This window comes from Mustelus asterias, unplaced genomic scaffold, assembly GCF_964213995.1.
Source record: "Mustelus asterias unplaced genomic scaffold, sMusAst1.hap1.1 HAP1_SCAFFOLD_780, whole genome shotgun sequence".
Taxonomy (NCBI): Eukaryota; Metazoa; Chordata; class Chondrichthyes; order Carcharhiniformes; family Triakidae; genus Mustelus; species Mustelus asterias.
The window spans coordinates 79,266-106,420 of record NW_027590727.1 but is presented as its reverse complement, the minus strand read 5'-3'; the positions used below and the strand labels follow the sequence as shown (position 1 = coordinate 106,420).

Here is a 27,155-nt window from a genome sequence, read left to right as displayed (position 1 = left end):
CAGATTCACCGACACACACACACACACACCCTCAACCACAGATTCACCGACACACACACACACACACACACACCCTCAACCCCACAGATTCACTGACACACACACACCCTCAACCACAGATTCACTGACACACACACACACCCTCAACCACAGATTCACCGACACACACACACACTCAACCACAGATTCACTGACACACACACACACTCAACCACAGATTCACTGACACACACACACACACACACCCTCAACCACAGATTCAGACACACACACACACACACACACCCTCAACCACAGATTCAGACACACACACACACACACCCTCAACCACAGATTCACCGACACACACACACACACACACACACCCTCAACCCCACAGATTCACTGACACACACACACCCTCAACCACAGATTCACTGACACACACACACACCCTCAACCACAGATTCACCGACACACACACACACTCAACCACAGATTCACTGACACACACACACACTCAACCACAGATTCACTGACACACACACACACACACACCCTCAACCACAGATTCAGACACACACACACACACACACACCCTCAACCACAGATTCAGACACACACACACACACACCCTCAACCACAGATTCAGACACACACACACACACACACCCTCAACCACAGATTCACCGACACACACACACACACACCCTCAACCACAGATTCACCGACACACAGACACACACACCCTCAACCACAGATTCACTGACACACACACACACCCTCAACCACAGATTCACCGACACACACACACACACCCTCAACCACAGATTCACTGACACACACACACCCTCAACCACAGATTCACTGACACACACACACACCCTCAACCACAGATTCACTGACACACACACACACCCTCAACCACAGATTCACCGACACACACACACACTCAACCACAGATTCACCGACACACACACACCCTCAACCACAGATTCACCGACACACACACACACCCTCAACCACAGATTCACTGACACACACACACACACACACCCTCAACCACAGATTCACCGACACACACACACACACACCCTCAACCACAGATTCACTGACACACACACACACACACCCTCAACCACAGATTCACCGACACACACACACACACCCTCAACCACAGATTCACTGACACACACACACACCCTCAACCACAGATTCACTGACACACACACACACCCTCAACCACAGATTCACTGACACACACACACACCCTCAACCACAGATTCACTGACACACACACACACCCTCAACCACAGATTCACCGACACACACACACACACACCCTCAACCACAGATTCACTGACACACACACACACCCTCAACCACAGATTCACTTACACACACACACACCCTCAACCACAGATTCACTGACACACACACACACCCTCAACCACAGATTCACTGACACACACACACACCCTCAACCACAGATTCACTGACACACACACACACCCTCAACCACAGATTCACTGACACACACACACACCCTCAACCACAGATTCACTGACACACACACACACCCTCAACCACAGATTCACTGACACACACACACACACCCTCAACCACAGATTCACTGACACACACACACACCCTCAACCACAGATTCACTGACACACACACACACACTCAACCACAGATTCACTGACACACACACACACCCTCAACCACAGATTCACTGACACACACACACACCCTCAACCACAGATTCACCGACACACACACACCCTCAACCACAGATTCACTGACACACACACACACACCCTCAACCACAGATTCACTGACACACACACACACCCTCAACCACAGATTCACCGACACACACACACCCTCAACCCCACAGATTCACTGACACACACACACCCTCAACCACAGATTCACTGACACACACACACACACACACCCTAAACCACAGATTCACTGACACACACACACACCCTCAACCACAGATTCACTGACACACACACACACCCTCAACCCCACAGATTCACTGACACACACACACACCCTCAACCACAGATTCACTGACACACACACACACCCTCAACCACAGATTCACCGACACACACACACACACACCCTCAACCACAGATTCACTGACACACACACACACACACCCTCAACCACAGATTCACTGACACACACACACACACTCAACCACAGATTCACTGACACACACACACACCCTCAACCACAGATTCACTGACACACACACACCCTCAACCACAGATTCACTGACACACACACACACCTTCAACCACAGATTCACTGACACACACACACGCCCTCAACCACAGATTCACTGACACACACACACACACACACACCCTCAACCACAGATTTACTGACACACACACACACTCAACCACAGATTCACTGACACACACACACACCTTCAACCACAGATTCACTGACACACACACACACCCTCAACCACAGATTCACTGACACACACACACACACACACACCCTCAACCACAGATTCACTGACACACACACACGCACTCCCTCATTCAGCACAGATTTACTGACACACACACACCCTCAACCACAGATTCACTGACACACACACACACCCTCAACCACAGATTCACTGACACACACACACACCCTCAACCACAGATTCACTGACACACACACACACCCTCAACCACAGATTCACTGACACACACACACGCCCTCAACCACAGATTCACTGACACACACACACACCCTCAACCACAGATTCACTGACACACACACACACTCTCAACCACAGATTCACTGACACACACACACACACACCCTCAACCACAGATTTACTGACACACACACACACCCTCAACCACAGATTCACTGACACACACACACACCTTCAACCACAGATTCACTGACACACACACACACCCTCAACCACAGATTCACTGACACACACACACACACACACACCCTCAACCACAGATTCACTGACACACACACACGCACTCCCTCATTCAGCACAGATTTACTGACACACACACACCCTCAACCACAGATTCACTGACACACACACACACCCTCAACCACAGATTCACTGACACACACACACACCCTCAACCACAGATTCACTGACACACACACACGCACACTCCCTCATTCAACACAGATTCACTGACACACACACACTCTCTCATTCAACACAGATTCACTGACACACACACACGCACTCCCTCATTCAACACAGATTCACTGACACACACACACTCAGACACACACACACTCCCTCATTCAACACAGATTCACTGACACACACACACTCAGACACACACACACTCCCTCATTCAACACAGATTCACTGACACACACACACACACTCCCTCATTCAACACAGATTCACTGACACACACACGCACACTCTCTCATTCAACACAGATTCACTGACACACACACACGCACACTCTCTCATTCAACACAGATTCACTGACACACACACACGCACACTCTCTCATTCAACACAGATTCACTGACACACACACACGCACTCCCTCATTCAACACAGATTCACTGACACACACACACTCAGACACACACACACTCCCTCATTCAACACAGATTCACTGACACACACACACGCACTCCCTCATTCAACACAGATTCACTGACACACACACACGCACACTCCCTCATTCAACACAGATTCACTGACACACACACGCACACTCTCTCATTCAACACAGATTCACTGACACACACACACGCACTCCCTCATTCAACACAGATTCACTGACACACACACACTCAGACACACACACACTCCCTCATTCAACACAGATTCACTGACACACACACACTCAGACACACACACACTCCCTCATTCAACACAGATTCACTGACACACACACACACACTCCCTCATTCAACACAGATTCACTGACACACACACGCACACTCTCTCATTCAACACAGATTCACTGACACACACACACGCACACTCTCTCATTCAACACAGATTCACTGACACACACACACGCACACTCTCTCATTCAACACAGATTCACTGACACACACACACGCACTCCCTCATTCAACACAGATTCACTGACACACACACACTCAGACACACACACACTCCCTCATTCAACACAGATTCACTGACACACACACACGCACTCCCTCATTCAACACAGATTCACTGACACACACACACGCACACTCCCTCATTCAACACAGATTCACTGACACACACACGCACACTCTCTCATTCAACACAGATTCACTGACACACACACACGCACTCCCTCATTCAACACAGATTCACTGACACACACACACTCAGACACACACACACTCCCTCATTCAACACAGATTCACTGACACACACACACGCACTCTCTCATTCAACACAGATTCACTGACACACACACACTCAGACACACACACACTCCCTCATTCAACACAGATTCACTGACACACACACACGCACTCTCTCATTCAACACAGATTCACTGACACACACACACGCACTCTCTCATTCAACACAGATTCACTGACACACACACACGCACTCCCTCATTCAACACAGATTCACTGACACACACACACTCAGACACACACACACTCCCTCATTCAACACAGATTCACTGACACACACACACTCAGACACACGCACACTCCCTCATTCAACACAGATTCACTGACACACACACGCACACTCTCTCATTCAACACAGATTCACTGACACACACACGCACTCCCTCATTCAACACAGATTCACTGACACACACACACTCAGACACACACACACTCCCTCATTCAACACAGATTCACTGACACACACACACGCACTCCCTCATTCAACACAGATTCACTGACACACACACACTCAGACACACACACACTCCCTCATTCAACACAGATTCACTGACACACACACACTCAGACACACACACACTCCCTCATTCAACACAGATTCACTGACACACACACACTCAGACACACACACACTCCCTCATTCAACACAGATTCACTGACACACACACGCACTCCCTCATTCAACACAGATTCACTGACACACACACGCACTCCCTCATTCAACACAGATTCACTGACACACACACACACTCCCTCATTCAACACAGATTCACTGACACACACACACTCAGACACACACACACTCCCTCATTCAACACAGATTCACTGACACACACACACGCACTCCCTCATTCAACACAGATTCACTGACACACACACACTCAGACACACACACACTCCCTCATTCAACACAGATTCACTGACACACACACACACACTCCCTCATTCAGCCACAGATCCACTGACTAAACACATTCTGCAGCTAAAGGCCACACGATATCAGATCCTTTCACCCACATTCTCCCAGCATCCAGCAAGACAGTGAAGGTGAGGGTTAAAGAGCAGGAGACTAAGACAGGAAGTGGGAAACCAAGCGAATGAACCTGTATTGTAGAAGAGTGTTGAGATAAAGGTGCAGTTCTTAAAGAAACTGTTACTGGAGGTAATGTCTTCAAAATAACATTCTTCAAAAAGAGAATCCTCAAATATCACCGATTTCAGCTTCATCCCAATAAACCTGCCCAGAACAAAAGAAGATTGGATCTTAACATTGCTGCCCCGTAAAGGCACCACACTATAAATCGCTACAACAAGCGGCACGGTGACACAGTGGTTAGCACGACTGCCTCAGCTCCCGGGACCCGGGTTCGATTCCGTCCTCAGATGTCTGTGTGCAGTTTGCACATTCTCCCCGTGTCTGCATGGGTTTCTTCCCACAGTACAAAGTTGTGCAGGTTCGGTGGACTGGCCATGATAACTTGCCCCTCGGTGTCCAAAGTTGTATAGTTTAGGTGGATTCACCATGGTAAATATGTGGGGTTATGGGGATAAGGCGGGGCCTAGACAAGATGTTCTTTTGGAGAGTCTGTGCAGAATCTATGGGCCAAATGGCCTCCTCCTGCACTGTAGGAATTCTATGATAACAAACAAAGGGCAGACAGCAAGGTAACGGCCGCAATGTGTAAATGAGTGGTGTTTATACATAGAACATAGAACAGTACAGCACAGAACAGGCCCTTCGGCCCACGATGTTGTGCCGAGCTTTATCTGAAACCAAGATCAAGCTATCCCACTCCCTATCATCCTGGTGTGCTCCGTGTGCCTATCCAATAACCGCTTAAATGTTCCTAAAGTGTCTGACTCCACTATCACTGCAGGCAGTCCATTCCACACCCCAACCACTCTCTGCGTAAAGAACCTACCTCTGATATCCTTCCTATATCTCCCACCACGAACTCTATAGTTATGCCCCCTTGTAATAGCTCCATCCACCCGAGGAAATAGTCTTTGAACGTTCACTCTATCTATCCCCTTCATCATTTTATAAACCTCTATTAAGTCTCCCCTCAGCCTCCTCCGCTCCAGAGAGAACAGCCCTAGCTCCCTCAACCTTTCCTCATAAGACCTACCCTCCAAACCAGGCAGCATCCTGGTAAATCTCCTCTGCACTCTTTCCAGCGCTTCCACATCCTTCTTATAGTGAGGTGACCAGAACTGCACACAATATTCCAAATGTGGTCTCACCAAGGTCCTGTACAGTTGCAGCATAACCCCACGGCTCTTAAACTCCAACCCCCTGTTAATAAAAGCTAACACACTATAGGCCTTCTTCACAGCTCTATCCACTTGAGTGGCAACCTTTAGAGATCTGTGGATATGGACCCCAAGATCTCTCTGTTCCTCCACAGTCTTCAGAACCCTACCTTTGACCCTGTAATCCACATTTAAATTAGTCCTACCAAAATGAATCACCTCACATTTATCAGGGTTAAACTCCATTTGCCATTTTTCAGCCCAGCTTTGCATCCTATCTATGTCTCTTTGCAGCCTACAACAGCCCTCCACCTCATCCACTACTCCACCAATCTTGGTGTCATCAGCAAATTTACTGATCCACCCTTCAGCCCCCTCCTCTAAGTCATTAATAAAAATCACAAAGAGCAGAGGACCAAGCACTGATCCCTGCGGCACTCCGCTAGCAACCTGCCTCCAATCCGAAAATTTTCCATCGACCACCACCCTCTGTCTTTGATCAGACAGCCAGTTACCTATCCAATCGGCCAACTTTCCCTCTATCCCACACCTCCTCACTTTCATCATAAGCCGACCATGGGGGACCTTATCAAACGCCTTACTAAAATCCATGTATATCACATCAACTGCCCTACCTTCATCAACACACTTCGTTACCTCCTCAAAAAATTCTATCAAATTTGTGAGGCACAACTTGCCCTTCACAAATCCGTGCTGACTATCCCGGATTAATCCGCATCTTTCTAAATGGTCGTAAATCCCATCCCTAAGGACCTTTTCCATCAATTTACCAACCACCGAAGTAAGACTAACCGGTCTATAATTACCAGGGTCATTTCTATTCCCTTTCTTAAACAGAGGAACAACATTCGCCATTCTCCAGTCCTCTGGCACAACCCCCGTGGACAGCGAGGACGCAAAGATCAAAGCCAAAGGCTCTGCAATTTCATCCCTTGCCTCCCAAAGAATCCTAGGATATATTTCATCAGGCCCAGGGGACTTATCGACCATCAGTTTATTCAAAACTGCCAGGACATCCTCCCTCCGAACATCTATTTCCTCCAGCCTATTAGCCTGTAACACCTTCTCTTCCTCAAAAACATGGCCCCTCTCCTTGGTGAACACTGAAGAAAAGTATTCATTCATCACCTCGCCTATCTCTACTGACTCCATACACAAGTTCCCACTACTGTCCTTGACCGGCCCTAACCTCACCCTGGTCATTCTTTTATTCCTCACATAAGAGTAAAAAGCCTTGGGGTTTTCCTTGATCCGACCCGCCAAGGACTTCTCATGTCCCCTCCTAGCTCTCCTAAGCCCCTTTTTCAGCTCATTCCTTGCTAAACGCCACCCTGAGTGGCAAACAGCTTAACCCCTAACCTCAACTACAAGTAGACACCTGGTCCCAGAGAACAAGAAATCAACCAGGTTTCTGCTCGTTCTGAGAGGGATCTGAGTCCAGGATACAGCAGGGGAGTAATGTCAATTCACCCCTACCCCTTCAAGGTGGAACTGTCTGAGAGCTAACAGCTAAAGCGCAGGCCATGTATCCTCAGTGACCCAGTAACATCACTCTGAAGAATCCCATTCTTTTTAGGTACTTCCCTGGATACTTACTTGTCATTATAGTAATCACCATTCTTGTGAATTTGATTTTCTAGTGTGAAGTTAAAGGTGAAATGTTCAACCTTTTCCTTGTAGAAGACTTTAGTGCGCGAGGAGTACTCCATCATCTGCAAATGTTTGATCATATCCGGGAACCAAACAGTCAGCCCGTAGTAACTGAGGAATACAGAGCTTACATCAGCAGGATGTGGCGGTAGTCACGCTCAGGCTTCATAACAGAAACATCAGGTTAGATACAGAGTAAAGCCCTCTCCATACTGTCCCATCAAACACTCCCAGGTCAGGTACAGCACGGGGTTAGATACAGAGTAAAGCTCCCTCTACACTGTCCCCATCAAACACTCCCAGGACAGGTACAGCACGAGGTTAGATACAGAGTAAAGCTCCCTCTACACTCTCCCCATCAAACACTCCCAGGACAGGTACAGCACGGGGTTAGATACAGAGTAAAGCTCTCTCTACACTGTCCCCCTCAAACACTCCCAGGGCAGGTACAGCACGGGGTTAGATACAGACTAAAGCTCCCACTACACTGTCCCCCATCAAACACTCCCAGGACAGGTACAGCACAGGGTTAGATACAGAGTAAACCCCTTCATACTGTCCCATCAAACACTCCCAGGACAGGTACAGCATGGGGTTAGATACAGAGTAAAGGTCCCTCTACACTGTCCCCCATCAAACACTCCCAGGACAGGTACAGCACGGGGTTAGATACAGAGTAAAGCTTCCTCTACACTGTCCCCCATCAAACACTCCCAGGACAGGTACAGCACGGGGTTAGATACAGAGTAAAGCTCCCTCTACACTGTCCCCATCAAACACTCCCAGGACAGGTACAGCACGGGGTTAGATACAGAGTAAAGCCCCCTTCATACTGTCCCATCAAACACTCCCAGGACAGGTACAGCACGGGGTTAGATACAGAGTAAAGCTCCCTCTACACTGTCCCATCAAACACTCCCAGGACAGGTACAGCACGGGGTTAAATACAGAGTAAAGCTCCCTCTACACTATCCCCCATCAAACACTCCCAGGACAGGTACAGCACAGGATTAGATACAGAGTAAAGCTCCCTCTACACTGTCCCCATCAAACACTCCCAGGACAGGTACAGCACGGAGTTAGATGCAGAGTAAAGCTCCCTCTACACTGTCCCCATCAAACACTCCCAGGACAGGTACTGCACGGGGTTAGATACAGAGTAAAGCTCCCTCTACACTGTCCACATCAAACACTCCCAGGACAGGTACAGCATGGGGTTAGATACAGAGTAAAGCTCCCTCTACACAGTCCCCCATCAAACACTCCCAGGACAGGTACAGCACGGGGTTAGATACAGAGTAAAGCCCCCTTCATACTGTCCCATCAAACACTCCCAGGACAGGTACAGCACAGGATTAGATACAGAGTCAAGCTCCCTCTACACTGTCCCCCCATCAAACACTCCCAGGACAGGTACAGCACGGGGTTAGATACAGAGTAAAGCTCCCTCTCCACTGTCCCCCCATCAAACACTCCCAGGACAGGTACAGCACGAGGTTAGATACAGAGTAAAGCTCCCTCTCCACTGTCCCCCCATCAAACACTCCCAGGACAGGTACAGCACGGGGTTAGATACAGAGTAAAGCCCCCTTCATACTGTCCCATCAAACACTCCCAGGACAGGTACAGCACGGGGTTAGATACAGAGTAAAGCTCCCTCTGCACTGTCCCCCATCAAACACTCCCAGGACAGGTACAGCATAGGGTTAGATACAGAGTAGAGCTCTCTCTACACTGTCCCCATCAAACACTCCCAGGACAGGTACAGCGCGGGGTTAGATACAGAGTAAAGCTCCCTCTGCACTGTCCCCCATCAAACACTCCCAGGACAGGTACAGCACGGGATTAGATACAGAGTAAAGCTCCCTCTCCACTGTCCCCCCATCAAACACTCCCAGGACAGGTACAGCACGGGGTTAGATACAGAGTAAAGCTTCCTCTACACTGTCCCCCATCAAACACTCCCAGGACAGGTACAGCACGGCGTTAGATACAGAGTAAAGCTCCCTCTACACTGTCCCCATCAAACACTCCCAGGACAGGTACAGCACGGGGTTAGATACAGAGTAAAGCCCCCTTCATACTGTCCCATCAAACACTCCCAGGACAGGTACAGCACGGGGTTAGATACAGAGTAAAGCTCCCTCTACACTGTCCCATCAAACACTCCCAGGACAGGTACAGCACGGGGTTAAATACAGAGTAAAGCTCCCTCTACACTATCCCCCATCAAACACTCCCAGGACAGGTACAGCACGGGATTAGATACAGAGTAAAGCTCCCTCTACACTGTCCCCATCAAACACTCCCAGGACAGGTACAGCACGGAGTTAGATGCAGAGTAAAGCTCCCTCTACACTGTCCCCATCAAACACTCCCAGGACAGGTACTGCACGGGGTTAGATACAGAGTAAAGCTCCCTCTACACTGTCCACATCAAACACTCCCAGGACAGGTACAGCATGGGGTTAGATACAGAGTAAAGCTCCCTCTACACAGTCCCCCATCAAACACTCCCAGGACAGGTACAGCACGGGGTTAGATACAGAGTAAAGCCCCCTTCATACTGTCCCATCAAACACTCCCGGGACAGGTACAGCATGGGGTTAGATACAGAGTAAAGGTCCCTCTACACTGTCCCCCATCAAACACTCCCAGGACAGGTACAGCACAGGATTAGATACAGAGTAAAGCTCCCTCTACACTGTCCCCCCATCAAACACTCCCAGGACAGGTACAGCACGGGGTTAGATACAGAGTAAGGCCCCCTCTACACTGTCCCCCATCAAACACTCCCAGGACAGGTACAGCACGGGGTTAGATACAGAGTAAAGCTCCCTCTACACTGTCCCCATCAAACACTCCCAGGACAGGTACAGCACGGGGTTAGATACAGAGTAAAACTCCCTCTACACTGTCCCCATCAAACACTCCCAGGACAGGTACAGCACGGGGTTAGATACAGTGTAAGGCCCCCTCTACACTGTCCCCCATCAAGCACTCCCAGGACAGCTACAGCACGGGGTTAGATACAGAGTAAAGGTCCCTCTACACTGTCCCCCTCAAACACTCCCAGGACAGGTACAGCACGGGGTTAGATACAGAGTAAAGCTCCCTCTACACTGTCCCATCAAACACTCCCAGGACAGGTACAGCACGGGGTTAGATACAGAGTAAAGCTCTCTCTACACTGTCCCCATCAAACACTCCCAGGACAGGTACAGCACGGGGTTAGATACAGAGTAAAGCTCTCTCTACACTGTCCCCATCAAACACTCCCAGGACAGGTACAGCACGGGGTTAGATACAGAGTAAAGCTCCCACTACAGTGTCCCCCATCAAACACTCCCAGGACAGGTACAGCATGGGGTTAGATACAGAGTAAAGCCCCCTTCATACTGTCCCATCAAACACTCCCAGGAGAGGTACAGCACGGGGTTAGATACAGAGTAAAGCTCTCTCTGCACTGTCCCCATCAAACACTCCCAGGACAGGGACAGCATGGGGTTAGATACAGAGTAAAGCTCCCTCCACACTGTCCCACCAATAGGAGAATGGCGCATGGATTGCTTATTTATTGAAGAGCTAGTACAGACATGATGGGTCAAATGGCCTCGTACACTGTAACAGTTCTGATTTTGTGTGATGGTCAGGGTAACCGTGGCGTGTTTGGGGAGAGTGAGTCAGCGACAATCTCTAACATCCACTGACTCTCACTTAATGAACGAGTTACTCAGCACTGCATCACAAACATACCTGAAGGCCATAGTGAACCAGACTGCCATCATAAGCAAGGTTGTGCGACGGTACTGGATGGAGAAACACTGCAGGAAGTTATTCCGAACCTGCAACAAGAGAAGCGAGATGAATGTATTACACTCAGTCCCTCACCGGGTCTGTGTCCGTGCTGCTCCTTTATGTTACACTACCCATCGGAGAAAAAGTTCTCCATATGATGTTTAATGGCTCTCTCCGGGATCCGTACCTGCTGAAAGAGATTGGTGAAGCGGACTAGCCAACGTCGATACCAGGTGCCTGTATCCGACTGGATCTCGATCAGCTCATCCAACTGTTTGGGCGTTTTAATGTGAGTGACCTGTGGAAAGACAAACAATCAGCCTCTAGATACAGCTCGTTGAATCCTTACCTCACCATTACCTCTACCTCATCTCGTAACCCTTGCAGCACAGCCTGCAGAGTCTAACCCGTTGTCCCAATGCACTGAATGTGGAGAAGATGCAGGAGAGCAGATCAATAGAACAAAGAAAATTACAGCACAGGAACAGGCCCTTCGGCCCTCCAAGCCTGCACCGACCATGCTGCCCGACTGAACTAAAACCCCCTACCCTTCCGGGGATCATATTCCTCTATTCCCATCCTATTCATGTATTTGTCAAGACGCCCCTTAAAAGTCACTATCGTATCCGCTTCCACTACCTCCCCTGGCAGCGAGTTCCAGGCACCCACCACCCTCTCTGTAAAAAATCTGCCTTGTACATCTCCCTTAAACCTTGCCCCTCGCACCTTAAACCTCTGCCCCCTAGTAATTGACTCTTCCACCCTGGGAAAAAGCTTCTGATTATCCACTCTGTCCATGCCCCTCATAAATCTTGTAGACTTCTATCGGGTCGCCCCTCAACCTCTGTCGTTCCAGTGAGAACAAACCAAGTTTCTCCAACCTCTCCTCATAGCTAATGCCCTCCATACCAGGCAACATCCTGGTAAATCTTTTCTGTACCCTCTCCAAAGCCTCCACATCCTTCTGGTAGTGTGGCGACCAGAATTGAACACTATATTCCAAGTGCGGCCTAACTAAGGTTCTATAAAGCTGCAACATGGTCAGGTACAGCATGGGGAACACCATAGTTCCCCAAACACCACAGCTGGATAAATCCTGCACTGTTGGCACGCAGAATAATATAACTAACCATGGTACATTCTCCATTGTTCAGAGTATATGGAAACATTGTGAAGCTTGAGGAAAATGATCAAACTCAATTTATTGAAAGAAGTACGACTAGAAATGAGTAAAACCCACAGATCAAATAGCAATCCGCAACTCACTTTCAAACTGTTTGTTGAGCCGCCCTCACCTTTAATCAGGAGTGAGTGTAATACTTCCTGGGTAAAGTGTAGCTGGCAGAACAGTCAAGAAGCTTGATACCATAGAATCATAGAATTCCTACAGTGCAGAAGGAGGCCATTCGGCCCATCGAGTCAGCACCAACCACAATCTCACTCAAGCCCTGTCCCCATAACCCCATGCATGTACCCTAGCTAGCCCCCTGACACTAAGGGGCAATTTAGCATAGCCAATCCACCTAACCCGCAACGTCTTTGGAGTGTGGGAGGAAACCGGAGCACACGGAGGAAACCCACGCAGACACGGGGAGAATGTGCAAACTCCACACAGCCAGTGACCCAATCCGGGAATCGAACCCGGGTCCCTGGCGCTGTGAGGCAGCTGTGTTAACCACTGTGCCACCATCTTGGGCTAAGCAACCTCCTTGATCAGCAACATAACCACTGCCTTGGACACTCCTTCCACCAGCAGCGCATTGTTGCTGGAGTGTGTGCCGCAGGATGCACTGTCCAGTGTCCCTGGGCTAGAGAGAGAGGGGAAATCAGCCAGGGTTCCTGCTCCTGGTCACTGTCCAGTGATCAGTGGGTTAGAGAGAGAGAGAGGAAATCAGCCAGGGTTCCTGCTCCTGATCACTGTCCAGTGATTCCTGGTTTAGAGAGAGAGAGGGGAAATCAGCCAGGGTTCCTGCTCCTGATCACTGTCCAGTGATCCCTGGGTTAGAGAGAAAGGGGAAATCAGCCAGGGTTCCTGCTCCTGATCCCTGTCCAGTGATTCCTGGGTTAGAGAGAGAGAGGGGAAATCAGCCAGGGTTCCTGCTCCTGATCACTGTCCAGTGACCCCTGGGTTAGAGAGAGAAGGGTAATCAGCCAGGGTTCCTGCTCCTGATCACTGTCCAGTGATCCCTGGGTTAGAGAGAGGGGAAATCAGCCAGGGTTCCTGCTCCTGATCACTGTCCAGTGATCCCTGGGTTAGAGAGAGAGAGGGGAAATCAGCCAGGGTTCCTGCTCCTGATCACTGTCCAGTGATCCCTGGGTTAGAGAGAGGGGAAATCAGCCAGGGTTCTTGCCCCTAATCACTGTCCAGTGATCCCTGGGTTCGAGAGAGAGGGGAAATCAGCCCGGGTTCCTGCTCCTGATCACTGTCCTGTGATCAGTGGGTTAGAGAGAGAGAGAGGAAATCAGCCAGGGCTCCTGCTCCTGATCACTGTCCAGTGAACCCTGGGTTAGAGAGAGGGGAAATCAGCCAGGGTTCTTGCCCCTAATCACTGTCCAGTGATCCCTGGGTTAGAGAGAGAGAGAGGAAATCAGCCAGGGTTCCTGCTCCTGATCACTGTCCAGTGACCCCTGGGTTAGAGAGAGAGAGAGGGGAAATCAGCCAGGGTTCCTGCTCCTGATCCCTGTCCAGTGACCCCTGGGTTAGAGAGAGAAGGGTAATCAGCCAGGGTTCCTGCTCCTGATCACTGTCCAGTGATCCCTGGGTTAGAGAGAAAGGGGAAATCAGCCAGGGTTCCTGCTCCTGATCACTGTCCAGTGACCCCTGGGTTAGAGAGAGAAGGGTAATCAGCCAGGGTTCCTGCTCCTGATCACTGTCCAGTGATCCCTGGGTTAGAGAGAAAGGGGAAATCAGCCAGGGTTCCTGCTCCTGATCACTGTCCAGTGATCCCTGGGTTAGAGAGAGAGAGGGGAAATCAGCCAGGGTTCCTGCTCCTGATCCCTGTCCAGTGATTCCTGGGTTAGAGAGAGAGAGGGGAAATCAGCCAGGGTTCCTGCTCCTGATCCCTGTCCAGTGATCCCTGGGTTAGAGAGAGGGGAAATCAGCCAGGGTTCCTGCTCCTGATCACTGTCCAGTGATCCCTGGGTTAGAGAGAGAGAGGGGAAATCAGCCAGGGTTCCTGCTCCTGATCACTGTCCAGTGATCCCTGGGTTCGAGAGAGGGGAAATCAGCCAGGGTTCTTGCCCCTAATCACTGTCCAGTGATCAGTAGTAAATGCGCCTAGTTTGGGGGCGTTTAAGAGATCCGTAGATAGGTTCATGGACGAAAAGAAATTGGTTTAGGTTGGAGGGTCACAGTTTTTTTTTAACTGGTCGGTGCAACATCGTGGGCCGAAGGGCCTGTTCTGCGCTGTAATGTTCTATGTTCTATGTTCTATGTTCTATCCCTGGGTTAGAGAGAGAGGGGAAATCAGCCCGGGTTCCTGCTCCTGATCACTGTCCTGTGATCAGTGGGTTAGAGAGAGAGAGAGGAAATCAACCAGGGTTCCTGCTCCTGATCACTGTCCAGTGAACCCTGGGTTAGAGAGAGGGGAAATCAGCCAGGGTTCTTGCCCCTAATCACTGTCCAGTGATCCCTGGGTTAGAGAGAGAGAGTGGAAATCAGCCAGGGTTCCTGCTCCTGATCACTGTCCAGTGATCCCTGGGTTAGAGAGAGGGGAAATCAGCCAGGGTTCCTACTCCTGATCACTGTCCAGTGATCAGTGGGTTAGAGAGAGAGAGAGGAAATCAGCCAGGGTTCCTGCTCCTGATCACTGTCCAGTGACCCCTGGGTTAGAGAGAGAGGGGGGAATCAGCCAAGGTTCCTGCTCCTGATCACTGTCCAGTGATCCCTGGGTTAGAGAGAGAGGGGAAATCAGCCAGGGTTCCTGCTCCTGATCACTGTCCAGTGATCCCCGGGTTAGGGAGTGCGGGAATCTGGGACTGGGTTCATGAAATTAGTCTGCTTTGTCACAACTTGTGCCAGGATCCCTGATGCCAGGATCCAGGATGTTTCTGATCGCGTCCAAGATATCCTGAAGTGGGAGGGAGAAGAGCCAGAGGTCGTGGTACATATTGGTACCAATGAGATACGTAGGAAAAGGGAAGATGTCCTGAAAGGAGAATATAGGGAGTTGGGAAGGGAGTTGAGAAGAAGGACCGCAAAGGTAGTAATCTCGGGATTGCTGCCTGTGCCACACGACAGTGAGAGTAGGAATGGAATGAGGTGGAGGATAAATGCGTGGCTGAGGGATTGGAGCAGGGGGCAGGGATTCAGGTTTCTGGATCATTGGGACCTCTTTTGGGGAAGGCGTGACCTGTACAATAAGGACGGGTTGTACTTGAATCCCAGGGGGACCAAGATCCTGGCGGGGAGGTTGGCTAAGGCTACTGGGGAGAGTTTAAACTAGTATGGTTGGGGGGTGGGAATCAAATTGAAGTGACTGGGAGAGAGGAGGTTAGCTCACAAATAGAGAAAGCTTGCCGACAGTGTGAGAGGGAGGATAGGCAGGTGATAGAGAAGGGGAGCGCTCAGACCGAAGGTTTGAGATGTGTCTATTTTAACGCAAGGAGTGTTGTGAACAAAGTGGATGAGCTTCGAGCGTGGATCACTACTTGGAAATATGATGTGGTGGCCATTATAGAGACTTGGATGACTCAGGGACAGGACTGGTTACTTCAAGTGCCGGGTTTCAGATGTTTCAGAAGGGACAGAGAGGGAGGCAAAAGAGGTGGGGGAGTGGCACTGTTGATCAGAGATAGTGTCACGGCTGCAGAAAAGATGGACACCATGGAGGGATTGTCTACGGAATCTCTGTGGGTGGAGGTTACGAACAGGAAGGGGTCAATAACTTTACTGGGTGTTTTCTATAGGCCGCCCAATAGTAACAGGGATGTTGAGGAGCAGATAGGGAAACAGATCCTGGAAAGGTGTAATATTAACAGAATTGTCGTGATGGGAGATTTTAATTTCCCAAATATTGATTGGAATCTCCCAAGAGCAAGGAGTGTAGATGGGGAGGAGTTTGTTAGGTGTGTTCAGGAGAGTTTCTTGACACAGTATGTAGATAAGCCTACAAGAGGAGAGGCTGTACTTGATTTGGTATTGGGAAATGAACCTGGTCAGGTGTCAGACCTCTCAGTGGGAGAGCATTTTGGAGATAGTGATCATAATTCTATCTCCTTTACAATAGCATTGGAGAGAGATAGGATCAGACAAGTTAGAAAAGTGTTTAATTGGAGTAAGGGGAATTATGAGGCCATCAGGCAGGAAATTGGAGGCTTAAATTGGAAAGAGGTTTTCTCAGGGAAATGTACGGAAGAAATGTGGCAAATTTTCAGGGAATATTTGTCTGGAGTTCTGCATAGCAACCTTCCAATGAGACAGGGAAGTTATGGTAGGTTACAGGAACCGTGGTATGCAAAGGCTGTAATGAATCTAGTCAAGAAGAAAAGAAAAGCTTACAAAAGGTTCAGGGAGCTCGGTAATGTTAGAGATCTAGAAGAGTATACGGCTAGTAGGAAGGATCTTAAGAAGGAAATTAGGAGAGCCAGAAGGGGTCATGAGAAGGCCTTGGCAGGCAGGATTAAGGAAAACCCCAAGGCATTCTACAAGTATGTGAAGAGCAAGAGGATAAGACGTGAAAGAATAGGACCTATCAAGTGTGATGGTGAGAAGGTTTGTATGGAACCGGAAGAAATAGCAGAGGTACTTAATGAATACTTTACTTCAGTATTCACTATGGAAAAGGATCTTGGTGGTTGTAGTGCAGACTTGCAGCGGACTGAAAAGCTTGAGCATGTAGATATTAAGAAAGATGATGTGCTGGAGCTTTTGAAAAGCATCAAGTTAGATAAGTCGCCGGGACCGGATGAGATGTACCCCAGGCTACTGTGGGAGGCGAGGGAGGAGATTGCTGAGCCTCTGGCGATGATCTTTGCATCGTCAATGGAGACGGGAGAGGTTCCGGAGGATTGGAGGATTGCGGATGTTGTTCCTTTATTCAAGAAAGGGAGTAGAGATAGCCCTGGAAATTATAGACCAGTGAGTCTAACCTCAGTGGTTGGTAAGTTGATGGAGAAGATCCTGAGAGGCAGGATTTATGAACATTTGGAGAGGTATAATATGATTAAGAATAGTCAGCATGGCTTTGTCAAAGGCAGATCATGCCTTACGAGCCTGATTGAATTTTTTGAGGATGTGACTAAACACATTGATGAAGGAAGAGCAGTAGATGTAGTATATATGGACTTCAGCAAGGCATTTGATAAGGTGCCCCTTGCAAGGCTTATTGAGAAAGTGAGGGGGCATGGGATCCAAGGGGACATTGCTTTGTGGATCCAGAACTGGCTTGCCCACGGAAGGCAAAGAGTGGTTATAGATGGGTCATATTCTGCATGGAGGTCGGTCACTAGTGGAGTGCCCCAGGGATCTGTTCTGGGACCCTTACTCTTTGTGATTTTTATAAATGACCTGGATGAGGAAGTGGAGGGATGGGTTGGTAAGTTTGTTGATGACACAAAGGTTGGAGGTGTTGTGGATAGTGTGGAGGGATGTCAGAAGTTGCAGCGAGACATTGATAGGATGCAAAACTGGGCGGAGAAGTGGCAGATGGAGTTCAACCCAGATAAGTGTGAGGTGGTTCATTTTGGCAGGTCAAATAGGATGGCGGAATATAATATTAATGGTAGGACTCTTGGCAGTGTGGAAAATCAGAAGGATCTTGGGGTCCGAGTTCATAGGACGCTCAAAGCAGCTGTGCAGGTTGAGGCTGTGGTTAAGAAGGCGTATGGTGTACTGGCCTTCACCAATCGAGGAATTGAGTTTAGGAGTTGTGAGATAATGTTGTAGCTATATAGGACCCTGGTCAGACCCCACTTGGAGTACTGTGCTCAGTTCTGGTCGCCTCATTACAGGAAGAATGTGGAAGCCATAGAAAGGGTGCAGAGGAGATTTACAAGGATGTTGCCTGGGTTGAGGAGCATGCCTTCTGAGGATAGGTTGAGTGAGCTCGGCCTTTTCTCCTTGGAGAGACGAAGGACGAGGGGTGACCTGATAGAGGTGTATAAGATGTTGAGAGGTATTGATCGAGTGGACAGTCAGAGGCTTTTTCCCAGGGCTGAAATGGTTGCCACAAGAGGACACAGGTTTAAGGTGCTGGGGAGTAGGTACAGAGGAGATGTCAGGGTTACGTTTTTCACTCAGAGGGTGGTGGGTGCGTGGAATGGGCTGCCAGCAACGGTGGTGGAGGCGGATTCGATAGGGTCTTTTAAGAGATTTTTAGATAAGTACATGGAACTTAGTAAGATAGAGGGTTATAGGTAAGCCTAGTAATCGCTAAGGTAGGGACATGTTCGGCACAACTTTGTGAGCTGAAGGACCTGTATTGTGCTGTAGTTTTTCTATATTCTATGTTCTATGTTTCTAACTTTTACAAGGCTAAACCATCGACTCAGGTGTGCAGTGGAGAGAATTGTGACCAAATCAAGATACTCACAGAGAAAACCCTCTCCGGGAAGCCTTTGGCCCTCATGTTGGTGTCATGAACCTGTTTAAGAATCATCCAGCCTTCATCGTGTTTCCCGTTCTGTCAGAAGAAAATTCTCCATTACACAGGTCCCTTTTCCAGACCCTTCATCAGTGTCTCTGCCTGGCAATTCCTGAAATGGGAGCTGTGCAGACTCCTTTCCCGGAGGGCACCATTTTGTGCCGATTGTTCGGATCCTGGCCCCGAACCCCAGTCAGATTAAACCCCAACACTTCTTAACATTTTGGCATAAATGTGAGGAAAGGACCCTTCACTCCATGAGTGAATCCACGGACAAATTAGGGATCTTCTAAAATCAAAACAAGCTTTATTCGTTACAATAGCTCAAACAAAATTAAGTAGCTTAACTCTTAACAGCTGAACAGTCTTTAAACATTAAAAAAACTCTAATTTCTAACTTATCACTATTTAGTTCCAAGTAAGCAAGCAACAATCTTCCAATAGACTTACTGTAAATATAGTTCGCAAACCTCAGCATACTTGCTTTAAATTGGTTAACAGCCTTGCAGCTTTCAGAGAGGTTTTGATTTTCAGAGCAGCTTGCAGACTTGTATTTCAAACCAGCCCCAGGTCAGCAACTAACCACAGAAAGCTGTTTCTCTGTAACACAACTAGCCCCTTCCATCCAGCTCACCATCTTATGACCCTGCATGCCAAAACTCACCTTCCACTGAAGACTAGTGCAGTTAGCCCCCAGCTAAATAAAGACTACATGGCTAAAATTAGTAATTTTCCTGTTTTCTCAGCATCTCAACTGCATTCCTTCCAGACACGTGGACTGTCTGTGGTAAAAAACTGAACCTTAAAATATTCAATAGGAACATGTAATGTAACATAGAGTCCCTACAGAGCGGAAGGAGACCATTCAGCCTATCGAGTCTGTATCGACAACAATCCCATCCAGGCCCGATCCCGGTAACGGCAATAGCACAGTATCATCACATTACGTACCATTTTCTCCATTACAGGATATTCAGTGCCATCCTGCTGTAAAGCCAAAACTGACAACACATAATTTCACTTTAGGGAGAAAATAGATCTCTCTCCAGCCTCTTACATAAAAAGTAAAGCTCCTTCGACAGTGTCCCCCATCAAACACTCCCAGGAGCACAGGGTTAGATACAGAGTAAAGCTCCCTCTACACTGTCCCCATCACACACTCCCAGGACAGGTACAGCACGGGGTTGGATACAGAGAAAAGCTCCATCTACACTGTCCCCATCACACACTCCCAGGACAGGTACCGCACGGGGTTAGATACAGAGTAAAGCTCCCTCTACACTGTCCCCATCAAACACTCCCAGGACAGGTACAGCACAGGGTTAGATACAGAGTAAAGCTCCCTCTACACTGTCCCCCATCAAACACTCCCAGGGCAGGTACAGCACGGGGTTAGATACAGAGTAAAGCTCTCTCTACACTGTCCCCATCAAACACTCCCAGGACAGGTACAGCACGGGGTTAGGTACAGAGTAAAGCTCCCTCTACACTGTCCCCCATCAAACACTCCCAGGACAGGTACAGCACGGGGTTAGATACAGAGTAAAGCTCTCTCTACACTGTCCCCATCAAACACTCCCAGGACAGGTACAGCACGGGGTTAGATACAGAGTAAAGCTCCCTCTACACTGTCCCCCATCAAACACTCCCAGGACAGGTACAGCACGGGGTTAGGTACAGAGTAAAGCTCCCTCTACACTGTCCCCCATCAAACACTCCCAGGACAGGTACAGCATGGGGTTAGATACAGAGTAAAGCGCCCTCTACACTGTCCCCCATCAAACACTCCCAGGACAGGTACAGCACGGGGTTAGATACAGAGTAAAGCTCCCTCTACACTGTCCCCCATCAAACACTCCCAGGACAGGTACAGCACGGGGTTAGGTACAGAGTAAAGCTCCCTCTACACTGTCCCCCATCAAACACTCCCAGGACAGGTACAGCATGGGGTTAGGTACAGAGTAAAGCGCCCTCTACACTGTCCCCCATCAAACACTCCCAGGACAGGTACAGCACGGGGTTAGATACAGAGTAAAGCTCCCTCTACACTAATATAAGCCTGCCAAGACTCATGCCTCTGAGACGTGCTAAGGATTGCAAGCAAGCGTGTACTGACGGAGGGGTGACAGCAGGCAGTTACCTCTAGGTAGAAGCGAGGACTCTCAGGCATGAAGTTGAGGGCCACAATCGCAGAGACGGAAGGGAAGACACAGACAAGGACAAAGACTCGCCAGCTGTGGAACTGGTACGCCGATCCCATCTGGAAACTCCAGCCTGGAGGGAAAGGGAGGAAAGAAAGGGGAATAGGGCAGGAGAGTAACGGGGGGGTGGGGGGGGTGGGGGGGGTGGGGGGGGTGTGGGGGTGGGGGGGGTGGGGGGGGTGGGGGGGGTGTGGGGGTGGGGGGGTGTGGGGGTGGGGGGGGTGGGGGGGTGGGGTCGGGGGGGTGGGGGGGGTGGGGGGGTGGGGTCGGGGGGGTGGGGGGGGGTGGGGGGGTGGGGTCGGGGGGGGGGGTCGGGGGGGGTGGGGGGGGGGTCGGGGGGGTGGGGGGGGGTCGGGGGGGGGTGGGGGGGGGGGGTCGGGGGGGGGGTGGGGGGGGGGTCGGGGGGGGGGGGTGGGGGGGGGGCGGTGGGGAGAGAGTCAGGATTTGGGGGGGTGAGCGGGAGCAGGATGGGAGGAGGAGGTAATGATGGTGAGGCAGATGAAGGGAGGGAGGAGCGTCGGTGAGGAGCGGGATTGATAAGATGTGAAAAGGAGAACAGATGTTGATGAGAAAATGAGAAGCCAGTGCAAAGGAAGATGGCAGCAGACAAATGGGCAGAAATTTCCACCAGTGAGGAGAGTGCAATGGACAGAGAAAGAAGAGGCAGAGAGTTACAGAGAGAAGGATTGAGTTACAATGTCATTGCATTTTACAGGGGATCTAGCATGTTAACAAATCAGTACTTACCATAATCAAACAAACTCAAGCTGCACTGAGTGCAAGATATCCCAATACTGATTAGCTCCCAGGACAGGTACAGAACGGGGTTAGATACAGAGTAAAGCTCCCTCTACACTGTCCCCATCAAACACTCCCAGGACAGGTACAGCACGGGGTTAGATACAGAGTAAAGCTCCCTCTACACTGTCCCCCATCAAACACTCCCAGGACAGGTACAGCACGGGTTAGATACAGAGTAAAGCTCGCTCTACACTGTCTCCATCAAACACACCCAGGACAGGTACAGCACAGGGTTAGATACAGAGTAAAGCTCCCTCTACACTGTCCCCATCAAACACTCCCAGGACAGGTACAGCACGGGGTTAGATACAGAGTAAAGCTCCCTCTACACTGTCCCCCATCAAACACTCCCAGGACAGGTACAGCACGGGTTAGATACAGAGTAAAGCTCGCTCTACACTGTCTCCATCAAACACACCCAGGACAGGTACAGCACAGGGTTAGATACAGAGTAAAGCTCCCTCTACACTGTCCCCATCAAACACTCCCAGGACAGGTACAGCACGGGGTTAGATACAGAGTAAAGCTCCCTCTACACTGTCCCCCATCAAACACTCCCAGGACATGTACAGCACGGGGTTAGATACAGAGTAAAGCTCCCTCTACACTGTCCCCATCAAACACTCCCAGGACAGGTACAGCACGGGTTAGATACAGAGTAAAGCTCGCTCTACACTGTCTCCATCAAACACTCCCAGGACAGGTACAGCACAGGGTTAGATACAGAGTAAAGCTCCCTCTACGCTGTCCCCCATCAAACACTCCCAGGACAGGTACAGCACGGGGTTAGATACAGAGTAAAGCTCCCTCTACACTGTCCCCCATCAAACACTCCCAGGACAGCGACAGCACGGGGTTAGGTACAGAGTAAAGCTCCCTCTACACTGTCCCCATCAAACACTCCCAGGACAGGTACAGCACGGGGTTGATACAGAGTAAAACTCCCTCTCCACTGTCCCCCATCAAACACTCCCAGGACAGGTACAGCACGGGGTTAGATACAGAGTAAAGCTCCCTGTACACTGTCCCCCATCAAACACTCCCAGGACAGGTACAGCACGGGGTTATCTGTATATTTCACATGCTGGTATCATGTCTGCTACTTGAGGATTGGGGTTCCAAATCTAGTTTTATGAAGAATATCTGCCACACTGCCCTTTTTCTCTCTGTGCTGTCAGGTCCTTGGCCCCTTCTCACTGCTCCTACCTGAGCATTAGTGTCCTTACCATAGTGAGGGATGATGGCCCAGGCCATTGCTGAGGCATAAATTCCTCCGATCATCCAGAAGAGGCAAAGCCAACTCAGGTGCTCCCCTCGCTTCTCCTGGGCCAGGAACTCCGAGAAGTAGGAAAACACGATGGGAATGGAGCCGCCGATTCTAGAGCGTGTGAGAAAAGAGCCTGGTTACAGAACAATCCACTCTGCCTCATCAGGGTGGTCACAATGTCACAGAATCGTAGCATGATACATCCCAGGAGGAGGCCATTCAGCCCATTGTACCCTTGCTGGATATCATAGGATCTCCTCAACTCCTTCGAGGACTCCCACCCAAACCCTAAACTGCCCTGTCCTCAGCAGATGTACACACGGACATACATATTCAGGGTAGATGGTGGCGTAGACGTAATGTCATAGGACTAGTAATCCATGTCCCCAGGCTATTATCCCGGGGACATGGCTTCAAATTTTGAATGATTTGATTTATTATTGTCACATGAATTACACAGTGAAAAGTATTGTTTCTTGCGTGCTGTACAGACCAAGCATACTGTTCATAGAGAAGGAAAGGAGAGAGTGCAGAATGTAGTGTTACAGTCACAGCTAGGGTGCAGAGAAAGATCAACTTAATGCGAGGTAGGTCCATTCAAAAGTCTGACGGCAGCAGGGAAGAAGCTGTACTTGAGTCGGTTGGTGCGTGACCTCAGACTTTTGTATCTTTTTCCCGACGGAAGAAGGTGGAAGAGAGGATCCCACCGAGGCAGCCAGAGGAATTTAAATTCAATTTTAAGAAAATAAAAAATCTGAAGTTGAAAGCTGCCCTCAGTAATGATAAGTATAAAATTGCCATCAATTATGGTAAAAACCCATCTGGTTCACCAATGTCCTTTCGGGAAGAAAGTCTGCCACCTAGTGGTCTTGTTTAAATGTGAAGCCAGACCCACAGCAATATGATTGGTTCTTAAATGCCCTCTGAATTGGGCTATTGAACCGCTACAACGTCTAAAAGGAATTAATCCAGACGGACCATACGGTATTGACCTAGGCACCAGTTCTGAAGTCCTTGCAACGTCCTCCTCACGAACGTCAGGGTTCTGGTGCCAAAACTGGGAGGGCTGTCCCATAGTCCAGTTAAGCAGCAGAATCATACCTTCCAGGAAATGTCCCAGACATCACCATCCCTGGGTGTGTCCTGTCCCACCGGCATGACAGGCCCACCAGACTCAGCGGCACAGTGGCATACAGTCGGGCGGGAGTTGCTGTGGGACTCCTTAACATTGACTCCAGAACCCATCAAGTCTTCTGGTGTCAGGTCAGACCCGGCAAGGAAATGTGATAATTACCAGCGACCGTGCCTCCTTGGCTAATGAACCAGTTCTCTTCCAGGTACATAAATTGGTAGCGTCACTGAAGGTGACAAATGCACATTATGTACTCTGTGCGGGGGGACTTCAATGCCCATCTTGAAGAGTAGCTCGGTAGCACTGCTCTGACTGAGCAGGCCGAACCCTAAAGCACATAGCTGTTAGGCTGGATCTGTGGGAGGTGATCGAAGAACAAGCAAGAGGGGAAAAACCTATTTGACCCTCATGCCCAATATTCGACCTGAAACAGATGCATCTGTCCATGACAGTGTTAGTCAGAGTGACCATGGTACAGCCCTTGTAGAGATAAAGTCCTGACTTCCCATTGAGGCTACCCTCCATCATGTTGTGTGGCACTACCGCCAGGCTAGACGGGATAGATTTTGAACAGATCGAGTAAAACTGGGCACCCATGAGGCGCCGTGGGCCATCACTAGCAGAAGAGTTGTATACAACCACAACCAGTAACCTCGCGGTCCATCACACCCCTGCACTCTAACATTGCCATCCAGCCAGGGGAACAACACTGATTCAATGAAGAGTGTAAGTGTTATATATTTAAGTGGTTGCAGATTGCTTTAAGAGCCTGTCACATGAGCTGATGGCGATGTCATTAGGGTGTTGCACAGGTTGCTGTTTTACTTTCAGTTTGTACTTTATAGGCAAGAGTTCCTTCAATAAATCTGTTGTTAGTTTGTATCCACGTGCTTAAGTTTAAACATTGGCAAGTCATGTTGCAGCCTTTTAGAACCTTAGTGAGGCCGCACTTGGAATATAGAGTTCAATTCTGGTCGCCACACTACCAGAAGGATGTGGAGGCGTTGGAGGAGGTACAGAAAAGATTGACCATGATGTTGCCTGGTATGGAGGGCATTAGCTATGAGGAGAGGTTGGAGAAACTTGGTTTGTTCTCACTGGAATGACGGAGGTTGAGGGGCGACCTGATAGAAGTCTACAAGATTATGAGGGGCCTGGACAGAGTGGATAGTCAGAAGCTTTTTCCCAGGGTGGAAGAGTCAATTACTAGGGGGCACAGGTTTAAGGTGCGAGGGGCAAGGTTTAAAGGAGATGTACGAGGCATGTTTTTTACACAGAGGGTGGTGGGTGCCTGGAACTCGCTGCCGGGGGAGGTAGTGGAAGCAGATACGATAGTGAGTTTCAAGGGGCGTCTGGACAAATACATGAATAGAATGGGAATAGAGGGATATGATCCCCGGAAGGGTTGGGGGTTTTAGTTAATTCGGGGCAGCATGGTCGGTGCAGGCTTGGAGGGCCGAAGGGCCTGTTCCTGTGCTGTAATTTTCTTTGTTCTTATGTGCAAACCACATCCTTTCTTTTTGTTTAAAACTCCCTAATATAATTAGGACGTTACATAAAGAAAACTGGCGACAAGTCAAGATAATGTTCCACTGAAAAAAGATCCTGGGCAGGAAAGAAGAATTGTGCGTCCTCACATTTTGAATGTTAGAAAGCTGTAGAGAAGCAACAAGTGGGTTAAAGATTGAAGTGGCAGCGCAGGAAAGCCAAGTGAGACTAAAAGCTCTCTGTGTAGTTTTAAAAGAGGGGGGTTTTCCAATGGGAGAAGGGTGAGAATTCAGGCATATTTAAGAAGAAGGGATGCTTTGCCGAATGGGCTGGGGCCCTTTGGGAAAAAAACACATCAAGTCAGTCGGTCTCCAGAGTAAAAAGGGGAGTACTCGGAAGACAAAGAACAAAGAAAATTACAGCACAGGAACAAGGCCCTTCGGCCCTCCAAGCCTGCACCGACCATGCTGCCCCCGATTGAAGACAGTAAACAAAGTACATACTAGTCTCTAGTCATTAGGGCCTGCAAGAAAAATGGCAGCTCCGTTAGACGCCATGTTTCCTTTCGATGACGGAAATTAATCATGGCGTTCCTT

General features: G+C 49.4%; 1 protein-coding gene across 1 annotated transcript in view; it reads right to left on the bottom strand.

Moving 5' to 3' along the window:
* The window catches only part of sv2a (synaptic vesicle glycoprotein 2A), a 64,372-nt gene that overhangs the window by 3,332 nt on the left and 33,885 nt on the right, over positions 1-27,155 (bottom strand). Inside the window, exons 3-9 of the mRNA XM_078205502.1 lie at positions 23,899-24,050; positions 21,811-21,944; positions 19,620-19,709; positions 12,275-12,385; positions 12,046-12,134; positions 8,236-8,400; positions 5,469-5,602 (exon numbers count right to left, since the gene is read on the bottom strand). Coding sequence (XP_078061628.1) covers positions 5,469-5,602; positions 8,236-8,400; positions 12,046-12,134; positions 12,275-12,385; positions 19,620-19,709; positions 21,811-21,944; positions 23,899-24,050 — 875 coding nt within the window. The remainder of the gene's footprint in view (positions 1-5,468; positions 5,603-8,235; positions 8,401-12,045; positions 12,135-12,274; positions 12,386-19,619; positions 19,710-21,810; positions 21,945-23,898; positions 24,051-27,155) is intronic.